The sequence below is a fragment of the Hyaena hyaena genome, unplaced genomic scaffold (assembly GCF_003009895.1).
Source record: "Hyaena hyaena isolate Hyena2069 unplaced genomic scaffold, ASM300989v1 scaffold_13, whole genome shotgun sequence".
Taxonomy (NCBI): domain Eukaryota; kingdom Metazoa; phylum Chordata; class Mammalia; order Carnivora; family Hyaenidae; genus Hyaena; species Hyaena hyaena.
In genome coordinates, this window is record NW_024080645.1 from 3904060 (window position 1) to 3921596 (window position 17537).

At 48.3% G+C, this 17537-nt stretch overlaps 1 protein-coding gene across 2 annotated transcripts in view; it reads right to left on the reverse strand.

Moving 5' to 3' along the window:
- HOMER2 (homer scaffold protein 2) overlaps positions 1 to 17537 on the reverse strand; it is an 86353-nt gene that overhangs the window by 33975 nt on the left and 34841 nt on the right. For both annotated transcript variants that reach the window (XM_039217347.1, XM_039217339.1), the window contains exon 2: positions 3834 to 3990. In XM_039217347.1, the coding sequence (XP_039073278.1) occupies positions 3834 to 3990 (157 nt within the window). The remainder of the gene's footprint in view (positions 1 to 3833; positions 3991 to 17537) is intronic.

The following is a 17537-nucleotide window of genomic DNA, read 5'->3' on the forward strand; positions in this document are numbered from 1 at the left end:
TCCTGGCACTTCGGGGGCTGCAGAGCCGTCCGCACAGCGGCTGACGCCTCGACACGTTCCTGAAAGCCCAGCTGATAGGACTGAAGCACTTTCTCTGAGAAAAGTCGTTTTATCTGTATGTAAGCCCAGTGTATCCTTGGATGACAAAGGACAGAAGTGTCAGCCCAGCTCAAGGACAGCAGATGAACTGACAGCGTCCGCAGATAAAAGACAGTGGGCTGGTTTCACTGGCCCCCTCAGAGCATCCTGGCAAGAGTCATGGCGATTCTAGCTCAAAAGCACAGAGAATGGAGGCGACCAGGGGGGCCTAGTCGGTTAAGCGTCCGACTTCGGCTCAGGTCATGATCTCACGGTTCGTGGGTTCAAGCCCCACGTCAGGCTCTGTGCTGACAGCTCAGACCCTGGAGCTGCTTCGGATTCTGTGTCTCCCTTCTCTCTGCCCCTCGTCTGCTCGCAGTCACTTGCTCGCTCTCTCACTCTCTCTCAAAAATAAACAAACATTAAAAAAATTTAGGGGCACCTGGGTAGCTCAGGTCATGATCTTACAGTTTGTGAGTTCGAGCCCCACCTTGGGCCCTAGGCTGGCAGCACAGAGCCTGCTTCTGAGCCTCTGTCTCCCTCTCTCTCTGCCCCTCTCCCACTTGCTCTCTTTTAAAAATAAACATTAAAAAATAAATAAAAGAAACTAAAAGTACTTAAAAATTTTTTTTAAAAAGCACAGAAGAAAAAAATAATAAAAATAAAAAGCACAGGGAAGGGTAATACACCTGTGGTATCACCATGTCTCCCAGAAGGAAAATGATGACGATGATGATGATGATGATGATGATGATAATAATATAGGCACCTTTCAGACATTCACTCGTCAAACACGAGACGCCTACCTACTGCCAGGCACCTTCCCACTCCCCCACGCTCACCGGGCCCCTGCCGCGTCTTGCCCTCTTGCTCAGATGAGGAACCCAGTCCCTGCAACCCCTTCGGACGTGATCGCCACGCCAGCTCTTGCGATCTGACCACGAAGACCACACGCTGCCAGCACGACCTGATGTGAGGACAGGCTTCGCCACCAGCCAGGGGGGCGGCCTGCTCAACCCAACGGCCGCCCAGCTGCCCGAAGAGCGGGGCGCCGGCACCAGCCTGCCGAGCCTCGCCGGCCCCGTGAACTTGGCACTGCCCGTCCTGGGGCTCAACCGTGAAGACGAGGACTTCTGGGCTCCTGTCCTGAGTCGGGGGAAGGGCTGTGGCAACCAGAGGAAGAGGAAGAGGGTCGCAGGGCCCGGCAGCCGTACCCGCAGTTTCCACTGCGCGGAGAGCACGCGGCTTAAGGGCAGAACTCGATTAGACGAGGAGCCTCACGGGGTCTCCCACACCTTCCCTAGAGGAACCTCCATGCGGGCTTCTCCGTCCCTCCTGCCCTGTGGCCCCAGAGACAAAGAAGCCTCCAGTGGGGTCCCCAACCCCCTGCTTCCGACTGCCTGGAATGAGGCCTGTAGGCGGAGGGTGGGAAGCACTGTAGGCAGGGGAGGGGAGGCCGCTCAGAAGCTACTGGAAGCTTCGACGGATGGAGAGCTGCTCACCATCGCTCATCATCAGGGAAATGCAAATCACAACCACGATGCGATACCGCCTCACACCCGCCAGAATGGCTGGTATTAAAAAGACAAGAAAGAACAGGCGTCGGTGAGGACGTGGGGCAGGGCAACCCTCGTGCACGCTGGGAACGCAGATGGGCGCGGCCGCTCTGGAAAACAGCGAGCAGGTTCCTCAGAAAATTAAGTGAGAACTACCCTACAACCCCAAAATTCCACTACTGGGTATTTACGCAAGGAAAACAAAAACACTGAATCAAAAAGGAATCTGCACTCCCACATTCACCGAGCATGGTTCACACCAGCCGGAGCGCGAGGCAGCCCAAGTGTCCGTCCACGGGTGAACGGACAGAGAGGCTGCGGGGAGTACACGCGACGGGCTGTCACTCAGGCACACGGAGGAACGGACCTTGCCATCTGTGACACGTGGATGGATCCAGAGAGTACTTTGCGAAGTGAAATAAGTCAGAGAGAGAAAGGCAAATACCACATGATTTCACTTATCTGTGGAAAGTGAAAAACAAATGAACGAAAAACAGAGAGAACAAACTGATGGTTGTCAGATGGGAGGCAGGTGTGTGGAGGGGGTACGAAATAAATAAGGGCAAATAGGGGGTCCAACCTTCCAGTTATAAAATAAATAAGGCATCGGGATGAAGAGTGCAGCACAGGAAATACAGTGGATAATATTGTAAAGATGTTGTTTGGTGACACAGGGTGACCGCATCTCGTGATAAGTGCAGACATGGTGAATCAGTGTGCCGTGGACAGGAGACTAACACAACATCGTATGCTAATTATACTTCCATTAAAAGAAAAACACTGTTTCAGGACAAGTTATGGCCATAAAACAAAAGAGCATAAATGTGAGGCACTTCGAAGACAGATTCATTCAGCCAACCAAAAAGGAGATGAATTTATTCTTTCTTTCCTTTTTTGAGCCCAAATGATTGATAATGAAAATGGAGAGGTGTTTTAGAGGGCAAATAGGGGAACTCAGCTTCAGATACACTGAATTTCTTTTTTTAGTAAGTGACTTTATTTATTTAAATTTTTTAAGTAAACTCTACGTCCAATATAGGGCTTGAACTCATGACCCCCAAGAGCAAAAGGTGCTCACTTTAGGGGCACCTGGGTGGCTCAGTCGGTTGAGCGTCTGACTTCGGCTCAGGTCACGATCTCACGGTTCATGAGTTCAAGCTCTGCGTCGGGCTCTGTGCTGACAGCTCAGAGTCTGGAGCCTGCTTTGGATTCTCTGTCTCCTCTCTCTGCCCCTCCCCTGCTCATGCTGTCTCTCTCTTCTCTCTTCTTTCTTTCAAAAATAAATAGACATTAAAAAAAGGGGAGGTGCACACTTTACTGACTAAGCCAGCCAGGTCCCCAGACAGACTGAATTTCCAGTGCAGCAGATAATGTAAACTGGGAAACCATCCAGTGGGAGGAACACAGATTAGAGACAGAAAAAAAAATCACAAAGCATCAAATCTACTTTTTTTGTTGTAAACTTGGGGATACTTCTGTTGACATGCCTTCTTTATCCTGCTCCCACAGCCATGTGGCCAAAATATCGAGGAAGACAGCAGAATAATACAAGTATCCGGAAAAAAATGTATTTCAAGAAATACTACCAAATCTTGTAATAAAATTCAACTTCCAGGAATAACACCAGCAAAACTAGACCAGATCTAACACCCAGGGCCGGTCAGGGTGTAATACTCTTGTGCTAGAAGAAGGACTCTTCGGAAAGCAACTTGGTCACATCCATCCTCAGCCACAAATAGTTACTATCTCAGCCTATAACTTTCAGGAATCCAGCTTAAGGAAATATCCACAGGAAAGAAAGCACTAGGTGTGTGATGAATGAATGAGAGTATCTGCTGCATAAAGATGCTCATTATCTGTAACCATAAAAACGGAAGCCACTTATATAGGCAACCAGAAGGGGAGAGATTAAGAACATTACAGGACCTCAGAGGAGTCATTACACAGGTGTTAAAACACTAGTTACAAAGCCAATGTGGTAACAGAGAAATCTTTTTTTTTTCCTTTTACCATAATTTTAAATGAAAAAAAAAAAGCAGTATGTGTGATTACACCAGCGTCATGACTGTAACAGCAGCATCTGTGTTAAGGCATCAGGGTCCGGGCGCATCCTTTCCCCTCCACTTCCAAACACATCTGTCCTGCCTCTGATGAGAAGGGAGGAACCGAGGATGTTAACATCAGCCTCGGGGGTGGTACCTTGGCTCCATCCACGCTGATGATGCGATAGCTGTTCCTGGTGACATCGTAGAAGTAGGAGACGGTGACTGCCTGCTTGCTGGCCGGCACCCAGTTCTTCTTGGTGCTGGGGTCGATCTGGAAGACATGTGCCCGCGTGGTGAAGATGGGTTGTTCTCTGCGGGAGGAGAGAAAGGCAAGTGAGCTGATGGAAGATGACTTCATGTGTCACTAATGACTGCTGCCCCCCCCTCGCCGCAGCCCCCAGACATTTTTATAGTTTATTGGGAAAGATACATATGCATGAGGACGATTAACATAAGAGGAAGAAGAGACACCAGCGGACCCACACGCTGAGGCTGCCGAGCCACCGTCCTAACGGGCTTTTCGCTTTCAAAGCCACTCTGGGTCCAACGTGCTTGCATTCTGCTGAGTGCCCTGCTCTTTCTGACATCCTGCTGGCATTCTGGGGATTCTGCAATACATTTATTTTGGAGGATTCTGCCACCATGTTAGCCTTCTGTAATCCATTTGCAACTTTGTTATTATATTTCTAGTGAGTACTTCTCAAATCCACGGATCTTATGAACAATGGCTTTATTCATAATGGACTGAGCCTTACAGTTTTGTTTCTAACTTATAAACTTTTGAGTTCTAGGAGTTTCATTCAGGAAATCCATCTCTTTTGAGATCCTGGCCTCTGTATCACTGTTGTTGATTTTTCCCTCTGCATGCCTGTAAATTTTTAGTGTGACTATCAACCAAATGAGCACACTCTCCAGGTTTCTTTCTGACGAGTGTAGAATTAATTCGATCTTGATAATAAGCATCAAGAAATAAGGCAGGTGGATAAAAACCATAATGTATTATCCTACATTTCATATTTTAAGGCATATGCCTCATGAAGTAATGTAAAATCAAACACAACCTCATTACAAAATATACCTAACTTTAAAGAAAGGGTCTTCAGGCAAACTGGCTCAAAAATCCTTAAAGCGTTCAGGGCGCCTGGGTGGCTCAGTCGATTAAGCATCTGGCTCTTAATTTGGCTCAGGTCATGATCTCACAGTTCGTGAGTTTGAGCTCCACATCAGGTTCTGTGCTCAGCACGGATTCCCTCTCCCCTCTCTGTCTGCCCCTTCTTCTGCTCATGCATGTGCACACACTCTTCCTACCTCAAAATAAATAAATAAACTTTAAAAAAAATCCTTTAAGTGTTTAAAATAAGATGAGGGAAAAGCCAGCATGATGTAAAGATAGCCCCATCACTCATAAAACACTACAGATGTAATAAGCACTTACTAGAGATAAAAACAAAACCAAAAGGTAACTTAGACAAATCTTTAAAATCCTGACAATGTCAAAAGAGATAACAGAAATGAGTAAGACGCTCAAACAGATAAAAAAAAAAAAAATCAAAAGGGGGGTGCCTGGGTGGCTCAGTCGGTTAAGCATCCGACTTCGGCTCAGGTCATGATCTCGCGATTCGTGGGATCAAGCCCCACGTTGGGCTCTGTGCTGACAGCTCAGAGCCTGGAGCCTGTTTCAGATTCTGTATCTCCCTCTCTCTCTGACCCTCCCCTGCTCACGCTCTCTCTCTCTCTCTCTCAGAAATAAATAAAACATTAAAAATATTTTTTTAAAATCAAAAAGAGAAAGTGAATTTTAAGTAGTCTGGTCTCTAGATGGAGTGGTTTTAGGCAAAGCGGGCTTTGAATCCGTCCCCCCAATAGAAGGCTCATTACTGGAAAGAAAGCTCCTGCTTAGGAGAGAAACTTCTTCCTAGAAAAGCAATTTAGTACTTGAGGCTCCTGCAAAGAATACAAACTATCACCATGAATATCAGCACCAGCCATCAACTGTGGCTGGAGACAAATGTAGAAAGTTCTTCATGACTGTTGTTCCGGGAGAATAAAAGTCAAGGGCACGCTATTCATGCCACCTCAGTGCAGCTGTTTCTAGAGGGCAGCTTTCCAGAAGAGCCAACAGAAGCACTCACTGCCCCCCGAAACTCCCCTTCTAGATCCCAGAGCAGGACACGGGCCTCTGGGGGTGTGGACTCCTAGGACACCTGCTTTCCCTCAGCTGTGATTAAGTTCACCCACCCACCCGTTCCTAAACGGACACCCTTCCAGCGGCAGGGGGACGGGGTGTGGAAACAAAGGAATATTCTCACTGTAATTTCCCGCATCTGCTGTCACGAGGGGCTGGCCCGGCGAGGGGGGCGAGCGTGCTAATCAAGTCCATGTGGGGAAGTCTGACATCTGGATCTCCCAGCTGTGCTACGATCATGCCGGCACCATGTTTTGCTAATCATCTAAGCACAACACCACAAAGGAAAACACTTGCTCACATGGAATTCTCTTGCACAGGCAAGAAGAGGGGCTGATTGAAAGGGCAGCGACTACAGTAAAGGTTTTTAAAGAAATGATGCAGTGTATACAAACATCAAATGGCGTTGTATACCTAAAACTGACACAGTGTTATATGCCAATCATACTCCAATAAAAACCCATAATTGCCTTGTGCTGAGTCTGCGCCTCCCTGGCACCAAGTGTGAACAAGCGGGCAGGGCCCGTGGATCGGGCGGGAGCCCTCGCTGGGGAAGGGCCCGGCTTTCAGACCTTCCCTCGTGTCCTCCACGCCGAGGGAGAGGGATCGGCTCTGGGCTGCAGCACCGTTAGACCAGGTTCCCTGAGCCTCTGGTGGAGTTAGCTGGGTCCCTCGATTAAAATACAAGACCCTGAGCGCCAACCTCCCTCACCCGCCAGGAACCTGGCTCAACAGACAGGGGATGGGTAGGTCTATATTTTTTTTAATTTTTAAAATTTATTTATTTATTTTGAGAGAGAGAGAGAGAGAATGAACAGGGGAGAGGCAGAGAAGAGAGAGGGAGAGAATCCCAAGCCACTTCCACGATCTCAGAGCAGGGCCCAATGTGGGGTTCAAACTCACAAACCAGGAGATCGTGACTGGACCCAAAATCGAGAGTTGAGCGGTCAACCGACTGAGCCACCCCGGCGCCCTGGGCAGCTCTGTTTTTAACAAGGGCTCCAGGTGATTTTTATCCCCAAAGAAGCTGGGGAGATATGTACATTAGACGTAGAGAATTATCTAGAAAAAAGATGGAAGAAGTGGCCCTCTGGCTGGCGTCTCTCCTCCAGAAAGACACAGCTAACTCTGAAGGACACAGAATGACTCGGGGACTTCCTCCCCGGCCCGAAGGGCACTATGGGGACACCAAGAAGAGGATCCTGGGTGCACAGGGTGGGGAGGCGGTGAGGCAGGGGTGCTCCGGGCAGGACGGGCACAGCTTGTGTGGCCGTGCAGTGGCCTCCTGCAAGCACTCTGTGTCCCTGAGGCCCGCGGGAGAGAGGAAGTGAGGGGAGCAAAGTGGACAGAGACAGGGAGGGAGAGACAGAGAGACAGGAGACAGTAGAGCCTCCCGACCAGGGATAAGCAAAAGCTGAGAGTCACCTGTGTGGCGTGACTCAGGTCGAGGCGAACATACAGACAGGAAGACGCCCATCTCCACGTCTGCCCGCTCGGCTCCGGGGAGGGGCCCCAGCCATCGTGGGTCACCGTGGGGATGACCCAGGGCGTCAGAAGAGCACGGTGGACCCAGCAGGTCACACCCTTGGTGGCCGCGGCCCGGCTGGCCGTGGTCAGGCCTCTGCAGGGCACGTGGCTGCTCCGGCGTGGGGAGAGGCCCGGAGCCCCGGGAGGGGAGGCCAGGGCCGGGCTGGGAGCAGCTTTATGCCCAAGACACCACCCAAGTACTGAAATTTCCACATGAATAACCAAGCCTGAGGCCAGTGGGCAGTTCAGTTTAATTCTTCTAAAATTCAAAAATCTAGGGGCGCCTGGGTGGCTCAGTTGGTTAGGTGTCTGACTTCAGCTCAGGTCATGATCTCAGTCCGTGGGTTCGAGCCCTGCATCGGGCTCTGTGCTGACAGCTCAGAGCCTGGAGCCTGTTTCAGAGTCTGTGTCTCCCTCTCTCTCTGTCCCTCCCCTGCTCACGCGGTCTCTCTCTCTCTCAGAAATAAATAAAAAACATTAACAAAATAAAATAAAATTCAAAAATCTAATGGTATTTTTTTTTAAAAAAGGGTGAGGAGAGGATTTTTTTAAAAACCAGTAGTTAATATTAACGACCACTTATCATCTGCTGGGTTTGACATGTGACCTCTCCTTTAGGAACATGACAATCCTCTGGGGGAGGTGTCCAGGCGGGGAAATGGGGGCTCAGAGAGGCCAAGGACCTGCCTTGGGCTACACAGTAAGTGGCAGATGTGAGATTTGAAGTCGGTTCGAAGTAACACGGTCACCCTCCCTCTTAACCTTTATGCCACACTCTCTAACCACCGTCTACAGGAAGCAGTTTTTGATGTGGTTCCCAACGATCCTACCTCCTGGTAATTGCGCCTTTATGTAAGCCCCCTCCCTTGAGCATGGGGCGTGGGGGGGTGGGTGGTAACCTGGGACTTGCTTTTAACCACAAGGATATGGCAAAGGTGATTGGACATCATTGTGCAAGTAAGTTACAGAGGAGTGTAGCTTCTGTACTGCCAGCAGGTGCTCTTGCTGGCGCTGGTGAAGATGCTGTGCTGAGAGACCCACATTTGCCGGAACGGAGAGTGGCCTGCAGCCAACAGCCAGAGAAGAAGGAGGCCCTCAGTCCAACTCGCCCTGGGGACCTAAAATTCTGCCAACCTCCGCTTAGAAGCTTGAGGTCAGATCTTTCCACGGTTGAGTGTTCGGATGAGATCTCAGCCCCTGCTGACACCTTAATGACATCTCCTAAGAGACCCAGAGGGTCCCCATTTGCCATGCCCAGACTCTAGACCCAGAGCAAGTGTTTTAAGCTGCCAAGTTTGTGACAACTTACTGCACAGCAAAAGATAACTAGTACACTGACCTCCAGAGAATGTTTCCTACGTACCACAAACCCTGGCATCTTTATGGGCAAAATCAGAGAAGTCTATAAACCTGACCACAAAATTCAGGAATGCAGACCCTAGCTCTGAGAGATCACCTGAAAACGCGAAAATGCTCGAACTAGGGCACAGAAGTCAGTTCCTGTAAGTGTGCAAATCAGTATAAATAGAAAAATCCAAGAGAAGCAGAACTTTCCAACCCAGGAGGCCGCCTTTCCTTCCCAGCAGGGAAAAGCTGCGGGGAGTGTGTATCAGAGAACAGAAACTACCTTCATACCCAATTTTATTCTCCTTTCTTTGGCGTTCGATGCTTAGGGAGTGTATTTCAAAAATACTCCTGTTCCTTCTCCAGTGCTTTAAATAGAAAGCAGATGTTTCCGGATGGCAAAACGTTTCTTTAGGCAGACAATATAACCTACTGTTCGCTCGCACAGTCTTTTTAGAGCTGAATAAACACCAATTGCTGCTCATTGAACACATTTTGGAACCTGACAGTAATTGTCCCCAAGAATAATTAGACACTCTGTGCAGCATACGTATGTTTGGGACATGAAACCCACTCAGCAGAGGCTCCCGCTTTGAACAATTCCTGGCGCCGCGTAAGATCATTCTGCAAAGCACTGGCAGGGACCAGTTTTTGTGAGAAAAAATAAAAAGAAGGGAAAATGGTGTTTTAATTTATTATAATCCTTCACTAGCATTGCTCAACTCCAAGCTTTTCCTGAGATAAATCTGCAAAACGTCACGATTCTTATGATTCCTACTTCTGTTTGAATGGGATGAAAACAAAGCATCCAGAACTTATGTTACAGCGATTTAAATCGAGTCTCAGAGTCTCACAGGACACCCTAACTAGTTTATCCACCTTGAGACTTGACCCCTGCAAACATCACTCACACACGACAAGAGAAACGTGTGCCCTCAAGCCCGGTGGACGGTAAGGTACAGTGCACCCCGTTGCAAATGCGTACCCTGTTGCTATGCCCATCGGAACCCCCCCCCCCGGGGGCACTAGGATGGTCTGCAAGCCCCCGGTGCGCCTCCCCAGAGGGCCCCACTGTTTTCCTGCGGACACTTACAATCACCTGCATTTCCACTTGTCCATGTGCGCGGGCCCTGCGTTGAGCCCACACGTCCACCCCCGCACCGCTGGCCAGAAGCTTCTATCCGTCCATCAAGTGCCCTCAGAGCATCCTGAGACATCTCATCTGTGCCCCCAGGCCACAGGCCCAGACTGAGCGCCTGTCACAGCGACCAGCAGTCTGGGCTCACCTGGCCCCTAGCTCTTGCTCTAGATGGTTCCTAAGGTCACTAGCCGGCAGGCTCAAATTTCCAAAGCGGCGCACACAGAGAGGGTCAAAAGGGAGATAATGGGCAAGAGTTTCCTCTAGTACATTCTTCCGTGCAAAGACTCTAACTCCTGGGCATCCTGTGGTTCTGCTTTCATACAAAATCCCTATAATAAATATAATGTAGTAAAGTTATTGTTGCTCACAGATAATATCGCACACTTAGAACACCCAGGAAAAGCAACTGAAAATCAAGTGAATGTGAATAATAAAATTCAGCAAGATGGCTAGTTATAAAATTATCAAATAAAACCAACAGCCTTACCACGTAGGTGATAAGGGTCTTTAAAGGTCCCATGGACAGTAGCAACCAAAATCATACCATTTCTAGGAATCTATTGAAGAAGGACGTGCGAACTGTATTTAAAAAATTAAGAACCTCTAGGGCACCTGGGTGGCTCAGTTAAGTGTCTTGATTTCGGCTCAGGTCATGATCTCACGGTCATGGGATTGAGCCCAGGGTCAAGCTCTGCCCAGAGCATGGAGCCTGCTTAAGATTCTCTTTGTCTCTCTGCCCCTAACCTCCACAAAATTAAGAACTTTTTTTTTTTAATTTTTAAAAGGTTTTTATCTATTTTTGAGAGAGAGAGAGTATGAGCAGGGGAGGGGCCCAGAGAGAGACACACACAGAATCCAAAGGAGCTCCAGGCTCTGAGTTGTCAGCTCAGAGCCCAACACGGGGCTCAAACACATGAACCACGAGATCATGACCTGAGCCAAAGTCGGACGCTCAACCGAATGAGTCACACAGGTGTCCCAAGAACTTCTAAAGCACACTTCAGTAAGACACATTCTGCTCTTAAATAGGACAAGTCAACATAAAGATCTCTATCATCCCTAAATTAATACAAACATTTGTCACAATTATCAACAGGAATGTTTTTAAAACAGAATAGGGTTATTCATGTGGAAAACTCACTATATGAAGACAGCCACGCAAATTCTGAAAATGAAGAGCAACGAGGACATTTAGCCCTATCGGATCCTGAAATATATTATTATAAAGTTACAGCCCATGAAGCAAGGAGGTGTTGCACAGAGAACCAGACTGATGGAACAGAACACTGTTAGAAACAGAAGCCCAAGGGGGCGCCTGGGTGGCTTAGTCGGTTGAGCGTCCAACTTTCGCTTAGGTCATGATCTCGCGGTTCGTGGGTTCGAGCCCAGCGTCGGGCTCTGTGCTGATTGCCCGCTCAGAGTCTGAAGCCTGTTTCAGAGTCTGTGACTCCCTCTCTCTCTGACCCTCCCCTGCTCACACTGTCTCTCTCTCTCTCCTAGAAATAAATAAAAAATATTAAAAAAAAAAGAAACAGAAGTCCAAGGAATTGAGCGTGTGATGCAGGAACCCCTCATCAGTGGGGGGATGGAACTCATTCCACACATCCCACTCCCCCATTACGACAAGGGATTGGGGGCTCTCCGGGGCAAACGAGCAAGCCTGCGTCCATACCTGCTCTGCCAAGTGGGCCACAGTGGACCCATTCTGTTCAAGTTATTTCTGCCTGCCCCCAAACTGCCCAGATTAACAAAGCTGATAAATGAGGGATCTCATGTAAGTCACATTTGTCACACACCCTCCTCCTCCACGGACTGGGGATTCCCTTTCTGGGTCACACTGACATCAGAGGTGAGGAAGAGACCCTGATGAATGCTGGCAGGCTTTAAGAACACCGCCTTATACCCCAGAGGGCTTGGTGCTTATCCGGGGGCCCTCCGCACACGTTCTCGGGGGGTGCCCCTGTGATGTGGGGTTGACCCCGTTCCAGGACTGGTTCACAGGCTGCGGGCTGCCCTGGAGGGGCCACCAGATCAGCTCTGGGGAAGGGTCAGGAGTCTCCGAGAGGGGTGGTGGTCCCGAGCAGTGGGGGGGGGGGGGGTCCTCGACAGTGAGGAGGAGAAGAGGCAGAGTTTCGGCAAAGCAGAGCAGGTGCGGACGGCAGATACCCGCATGGGGAAGGGGGGGCTCCTCTGAGGATGCAAGGCAGGAAAACATTATGGGAAGACAGGGCCAAGGGCAGGATCAAGAGAGAAAGTAGAATACAAGTCACCCGGCTGACACCTAAAAGGGACCTAAGAGAAGCTTCTGGAGTGCAAGAGATGTTCTCTATCTTCATCTGGGTGACGGACGTGTGGTTGTGCTCATTTTGTGAGAACTCCCTGAGCTGAGCCTTACGCTTATAATTTATATAGGCACTTTTTTGTATGTGTAGCTGAAAAAACTTACTTTAAAAATGTGTCATATGCAAAACTGACAAAAATGATGATACTCTAGAAATAAATCTAGTTAAAGAACTGTCGGGGGAAAAAAACACCACTCTGAAAACTCTAAGACACTGATGAAGTTGAAGACACGAAGAAATGGAAAGACATTCCATGCTCAGGGATTAGAAGAACAAATGAACAAATATTGTTAAAATGTCCATACTACTCAAAGCAATCTACCCATTTAATGCAATCCTATCAAAATACTGACAGCATTTTTTTTTACAGAGCTAGAACAAGCAATCCTAAAATGTGTATGGATCTACCAGAGACCCCGAAGAGCCAAAGCAGCCTTGAAAAAACAAAGCAGGGGCGCCTGGGTGGCTCAGTCGGTTAAGCGTCTGACTTTGGCTCAGGTTATGATCTCACGGTTTGTGGGTTCAAGCTCCGCATCGGGCTCTGTGCTGCCAGCTCAGAGCCTGGAGCCAGCTTCAGATTCTGTGTCTCCCTCTCTCTCTCTGATCCTCTCCTGCTCACGCTGTGTCTCTCCCTCAGAAAAAAAAATTTTTTTTTGTTTTTAAAAAAAAAAAGAAAAAACAAAGCAAAGCTCGAGGCATCACAATCCCAGACTACAAATTATACCACAAAGCTGCAGTCATCAAAACAGTATGGTATTAGCACAAAAACAGACACACAGGTCAATGGACTAGAACATAAAACCCAGAAGTAAACCCACGATTATGATGTTAACTAATCTTCAGCCAAGGAGGCAAGAATACGCAATGGGAAAAAGTCACTTCAACAACCATGTTGGGCAAAGTAGAGAGCCACATGCAAAAGAATGAAATTAGCCCACTGTCCTGCACAATACACAACACTCAAAATGGATTAAAGACCTGAACCTGAGACCTGAGATCATAAAAATCCTAGAACACAGGCAGTAATTTTTCTAACATTGGCCGTAGCAACATTTTTCTAGATACGGCTCTTGAGGCAAGGGAAACAAAAGCAAAAATAAACTACTGGAACTATATTAAAATAAAATGTTTCTGCATAGAAAAGGAATCAATCATCAAAACGAAAAGGCAACGTATGGAATGGGAGAAGATTAATGCAAATGCCATGTCTGATAAAGGGTTAGTACCCCAAATATAAAAGGAACTTGGATAACTCAACACCCCAAAAATGAGTAATCCAATTAAAAATGGGCAGAAGACATGAACAGACACTTCTCCAGAGAAGACATACAGATGGCCAACAGATATGTGAAAAGATCTCAGTGTCACTAATTGTCAGGGAAATACAAACCCAGACCGCAATGCAGCAGCACCTCACGCCTGTCAGAGTGACTAAAAGCAACGACACAGGAAACGACAGGTGCTGGCGAGGATGCGGAGGAAAGGGAACTCTCTTGCACTGTTCGTGGGAATGCGCACTGGTGCAGCCAGTGCAGAGAACAGTGTGGAAGTTCCTCAAAAAATTAAAAACAGAACTGCTCCAACACCTAGCAACTGCACTACTGTTTATCCAAAGGGTACAAAAAATGCTGATTCAAAGGGGCACAGGCACTCCCATGTTGTTGCTCGTTCTTTTTTTTTTTTCTTGAGAGAGGGAGGGAGGGAGGGAGGGAGGGATGGAGGGAGAGGGAGAGAGGGAAGAGAGAGCACAATAGAGGGAGGGACAGAGGTAAAAGGAGAGAGAGACAATCCCAAGCAGGCTCCATGCTCAGCACAAAGCCCAACATGGGGTCCAATCCCACGAGCACAAGACCATGACCTGAGCAGAAATCAAGAGTCAAATGCTCAACCGACGGAGCCACTCCAGCGTCCCACACTCCGATGTTTACAGTTATCAAACTATGATCAAACATATTAAACATTATCAAACTATGGAAGCCGCCCAAGCGTCCACTGACAGATGAACAGATAAAGATGACGCTGTATAAACACAATGGAATATTATTCAGCCACAAAAAATAATGAAACCCTGGCATTTGCAACGGCCTGGATGGAGCTAGAGTGTATTATGCTAAGTGTAACAAGTCAGTCAGAGAAAGACAAATACCACGTGATTTCACTCACATGTGGAATTTAAGAAACAAAGAAAAAAAGAGACAAACCAAGAAATAGACTCCTAACTTTAAAGAACAAATTACTGGGTAGCAGAGAGGAGGTGGGTGAGGGGATGGGTAAAGTAGGTGATGGGGCTTAAGGAGTGCACTAGAGGGGCCCTGGGGGGCTCAGTCGGCTCAGGTCATGATCTCACGGTTCAGGAGTTCGAGCCCCGCCTCGGGCTCTGTGCTGACAGCTCAGAGCCTGGAGCTGCTTTGGATTCTGTGCCTCCCTCTCTCTCTCTGCCCCTCCCCTGCTCATGCTCTGTCTCCCTCTCTCTTGGAAATAAACATTAAAAAACAAAAACAAAAACGGAGTGCACTTGTGATGAGCACCTGGTGACGTATGGAAGTGCTGAATCACTATATCGTGTATCTGAAACTAATACTACCCTGTATGTTAACTAGAATTTAAATAAAATTTTTTTAAAAAACCCACCTCACCAGCAATACTGCAATGCCACCCCATCTTCAAATGGCATCCCTCTGTCCCTGCCCAGGAACCTCCCCCTCCTGCACGCCCACCAATCCGCTGGGTTTGGGAGGTGGAGGGACGGACTCTCTGGGTGCAAACACTGTGCTCAGAGACAAGCCAGCACTGCTGTGCGCATGGCTCCGGGAGAGGGGACAAGAAGTGAGGCCCGAGGGCGGGCCCATACCAGACACCCGTCACTCGGAATGCCACACTAAGGAAATCAGTCTCTGCCTTGGGGGCCCCCATCTCCCAACTGTGCTCCATGGAAAATTGATGTCAAAGCTCTTTGCTCTTCAAATACATTCCACAAACACATGTGGAGAAAAAAAGGTTAAATGCATCTGGATAATTGGTTTTCTTCATTATTCAGCTCACCTTTAAGAAGCGGTCCTCTCTACACAAGACTGTTGGAAATCACCTGCGAGCTGTGAACGCACCAGCGTCTGTCACTGGAGCCACACACGAGTGTGCGATCTCCACCTGCAAACTGGCCATCACATCAATGGGCACCTTCTGCTCACATTCCGCCTCGGGAAGGCAATACTGTCTTGGGATTTTAACACGTATCCCTGATTTTATCCCGTATGTGGCATACTGAGCATTTGTGCTACCAAAACTCACCCCATCTGAATCTATCACGAAAAAAGGGAGTTTTAGACAAAAAAGCAGAGTTCTATGATTCACGGACTGGGAACACCAAGCCAAGAATCAGAATACACCCAAGTGATGATTTCTAAAAAGCCAGGTGGTGAGCTGCCCAAGTGCTAACGATTAATGAATCCCGGAGCAACTAATTCAGGAGGGCAGAAAACACTGCCGAAGGAGCAGCCTGTTTCCTTCCCGTTGCCGTAATCCATCTGCGCACAGAGGCTCATGTTACACAACGATGAAAACAAAATACATAAGACTTCGTGCCCCACCTGATAGGAGGGTGTGACTCGGCAACGTTATGCCTGATCACAGCACATGAAATGATTTTCTTAAAGGACTGGAAAAATAGTGTTCTCGATTTCAAATGCTGAGGGCTCGTGTATTCGTCTATAGTAAAAATGAGGAGAATGGGGAGTGACTGCTAATGGGTTCTGGGTTTTTTCTTTAACATTTTTTAAAGTTTATTTTCAAAGAGAGAGAGAGAGAGGACAAGCAAGGGAGGCGCAGAGAGAGGAAGAGGGACAGAGCATCCGACGCGGGCTCTGAAGCAGGCGCTATGCCCACAGCAGATCTCACCTGAGAGCCTGACGCGGGGCTGGAACTCACCAACTGGGAGATCTTAACCTGAGCCGAAGTTGGACACTTAACTGACGGAGCCACCCAGGCGCCCCAAATGGGTTCTGGGTTCCTTTAAGGAGGGATAAAACTGTTCTACAGTCAGATGGAGTGGACAGCTGCACAAGTTCTGAATATTAAAAAAAAAAAAAAATCAATGAATTGTATATTTTATGTACCTGGATTGTACCGTACTGGAGTTAAATTGCAAAAACACTACTTTGGTTTTTTGTTTGTTTTGTTTTGTTTTAAGATCAAATGTGGAGGAGGACAGGGAGAAAAAAGACCCGGTGGCCACGTGTCGCGGCTGGGGCCGTCGAGGGAGGTCTGCGTCGTGTTGGGCCTGGCCTGCCTCCGGACCATCTGGCAGAGAGGGTCCCTTTTTGGGGTGATGCAGGGGCGTTGGACTGCACTGGGGAACTCACTGGGTCAGTGACACCACTCAGAACGCCCGCAGGGAGAAAGGAGGCCACAGACCACTGACCAGGGAGGCACCAGCCAAGTCCTGGAGCTCGAACAAGCCCTCGGGTCACCGGTCGCCCCCAAAACCACTTGGCTTCACGTGCTATTGAGGGCTGCCACGGTGGCCTGCCTTTTCTGGGAAAGGAAAACCAAATGACAGAGATCTGAACGGTGGGCTGATTTAACGGTCTTCATTTGTCTCAGGGACATAACAGGGTTGGATTTTATCCCGTTCTGTCCCGTCAGGGGACAGCATTGCGGAGTAGAGGGGCTCCTTCAACTTCAAACTCTCTTCCGTACGAGGCGGGGGGGATCCAGGCGAGGGTCTTCAAGTAGGGGCTGCTCACCCTGCCTCTGGACCTGGGACAAGTCCCCTCACTCTGAATACAACCTCCCGGAGCGAAGACGAACTGTGAGGTGCGCAAAATGCTTTTCTGTTACTAACAGCGACCTGGTAAAGGAATGTTAACTACAGGCGGAGATGCAGGGCACACAATCCCTTTTTGACCGTCGCTCAACTGGCCCAGAGTCTAGTGGTCTCTCTACGATCACCAAATTCAACAAAAAATCTTCAAAAAGAATATCTGTGTGCCTTCACAATTAAAAAAAAAAAAACCTTTTCAAAGTTTAAAAAAATGTAGGAGTCTGAGACTTGTTTTCTCCTTTACCGGTCAAATTAGTCCGGGTTCTGGCAAATTGGTTGAATGGTTCATATTTCCCCTTTATGGTCCTGGGTAGCAGCTTCGGGATTCTAGTAACTTCTCAAGAAGCCAACCCTCGCTGAGTGTATGGCCACTACTCTGAATTTGGGCTTGGGAGGCAAAAGCTATTTTTGTCTTCTTAGGACTCACTTCTGTTTAAAACTAAAACTGGGGGGCGCCTGGGTGGCTCAGTCAGTTAAGTGTCTGACTTTGGCTCAGGTCA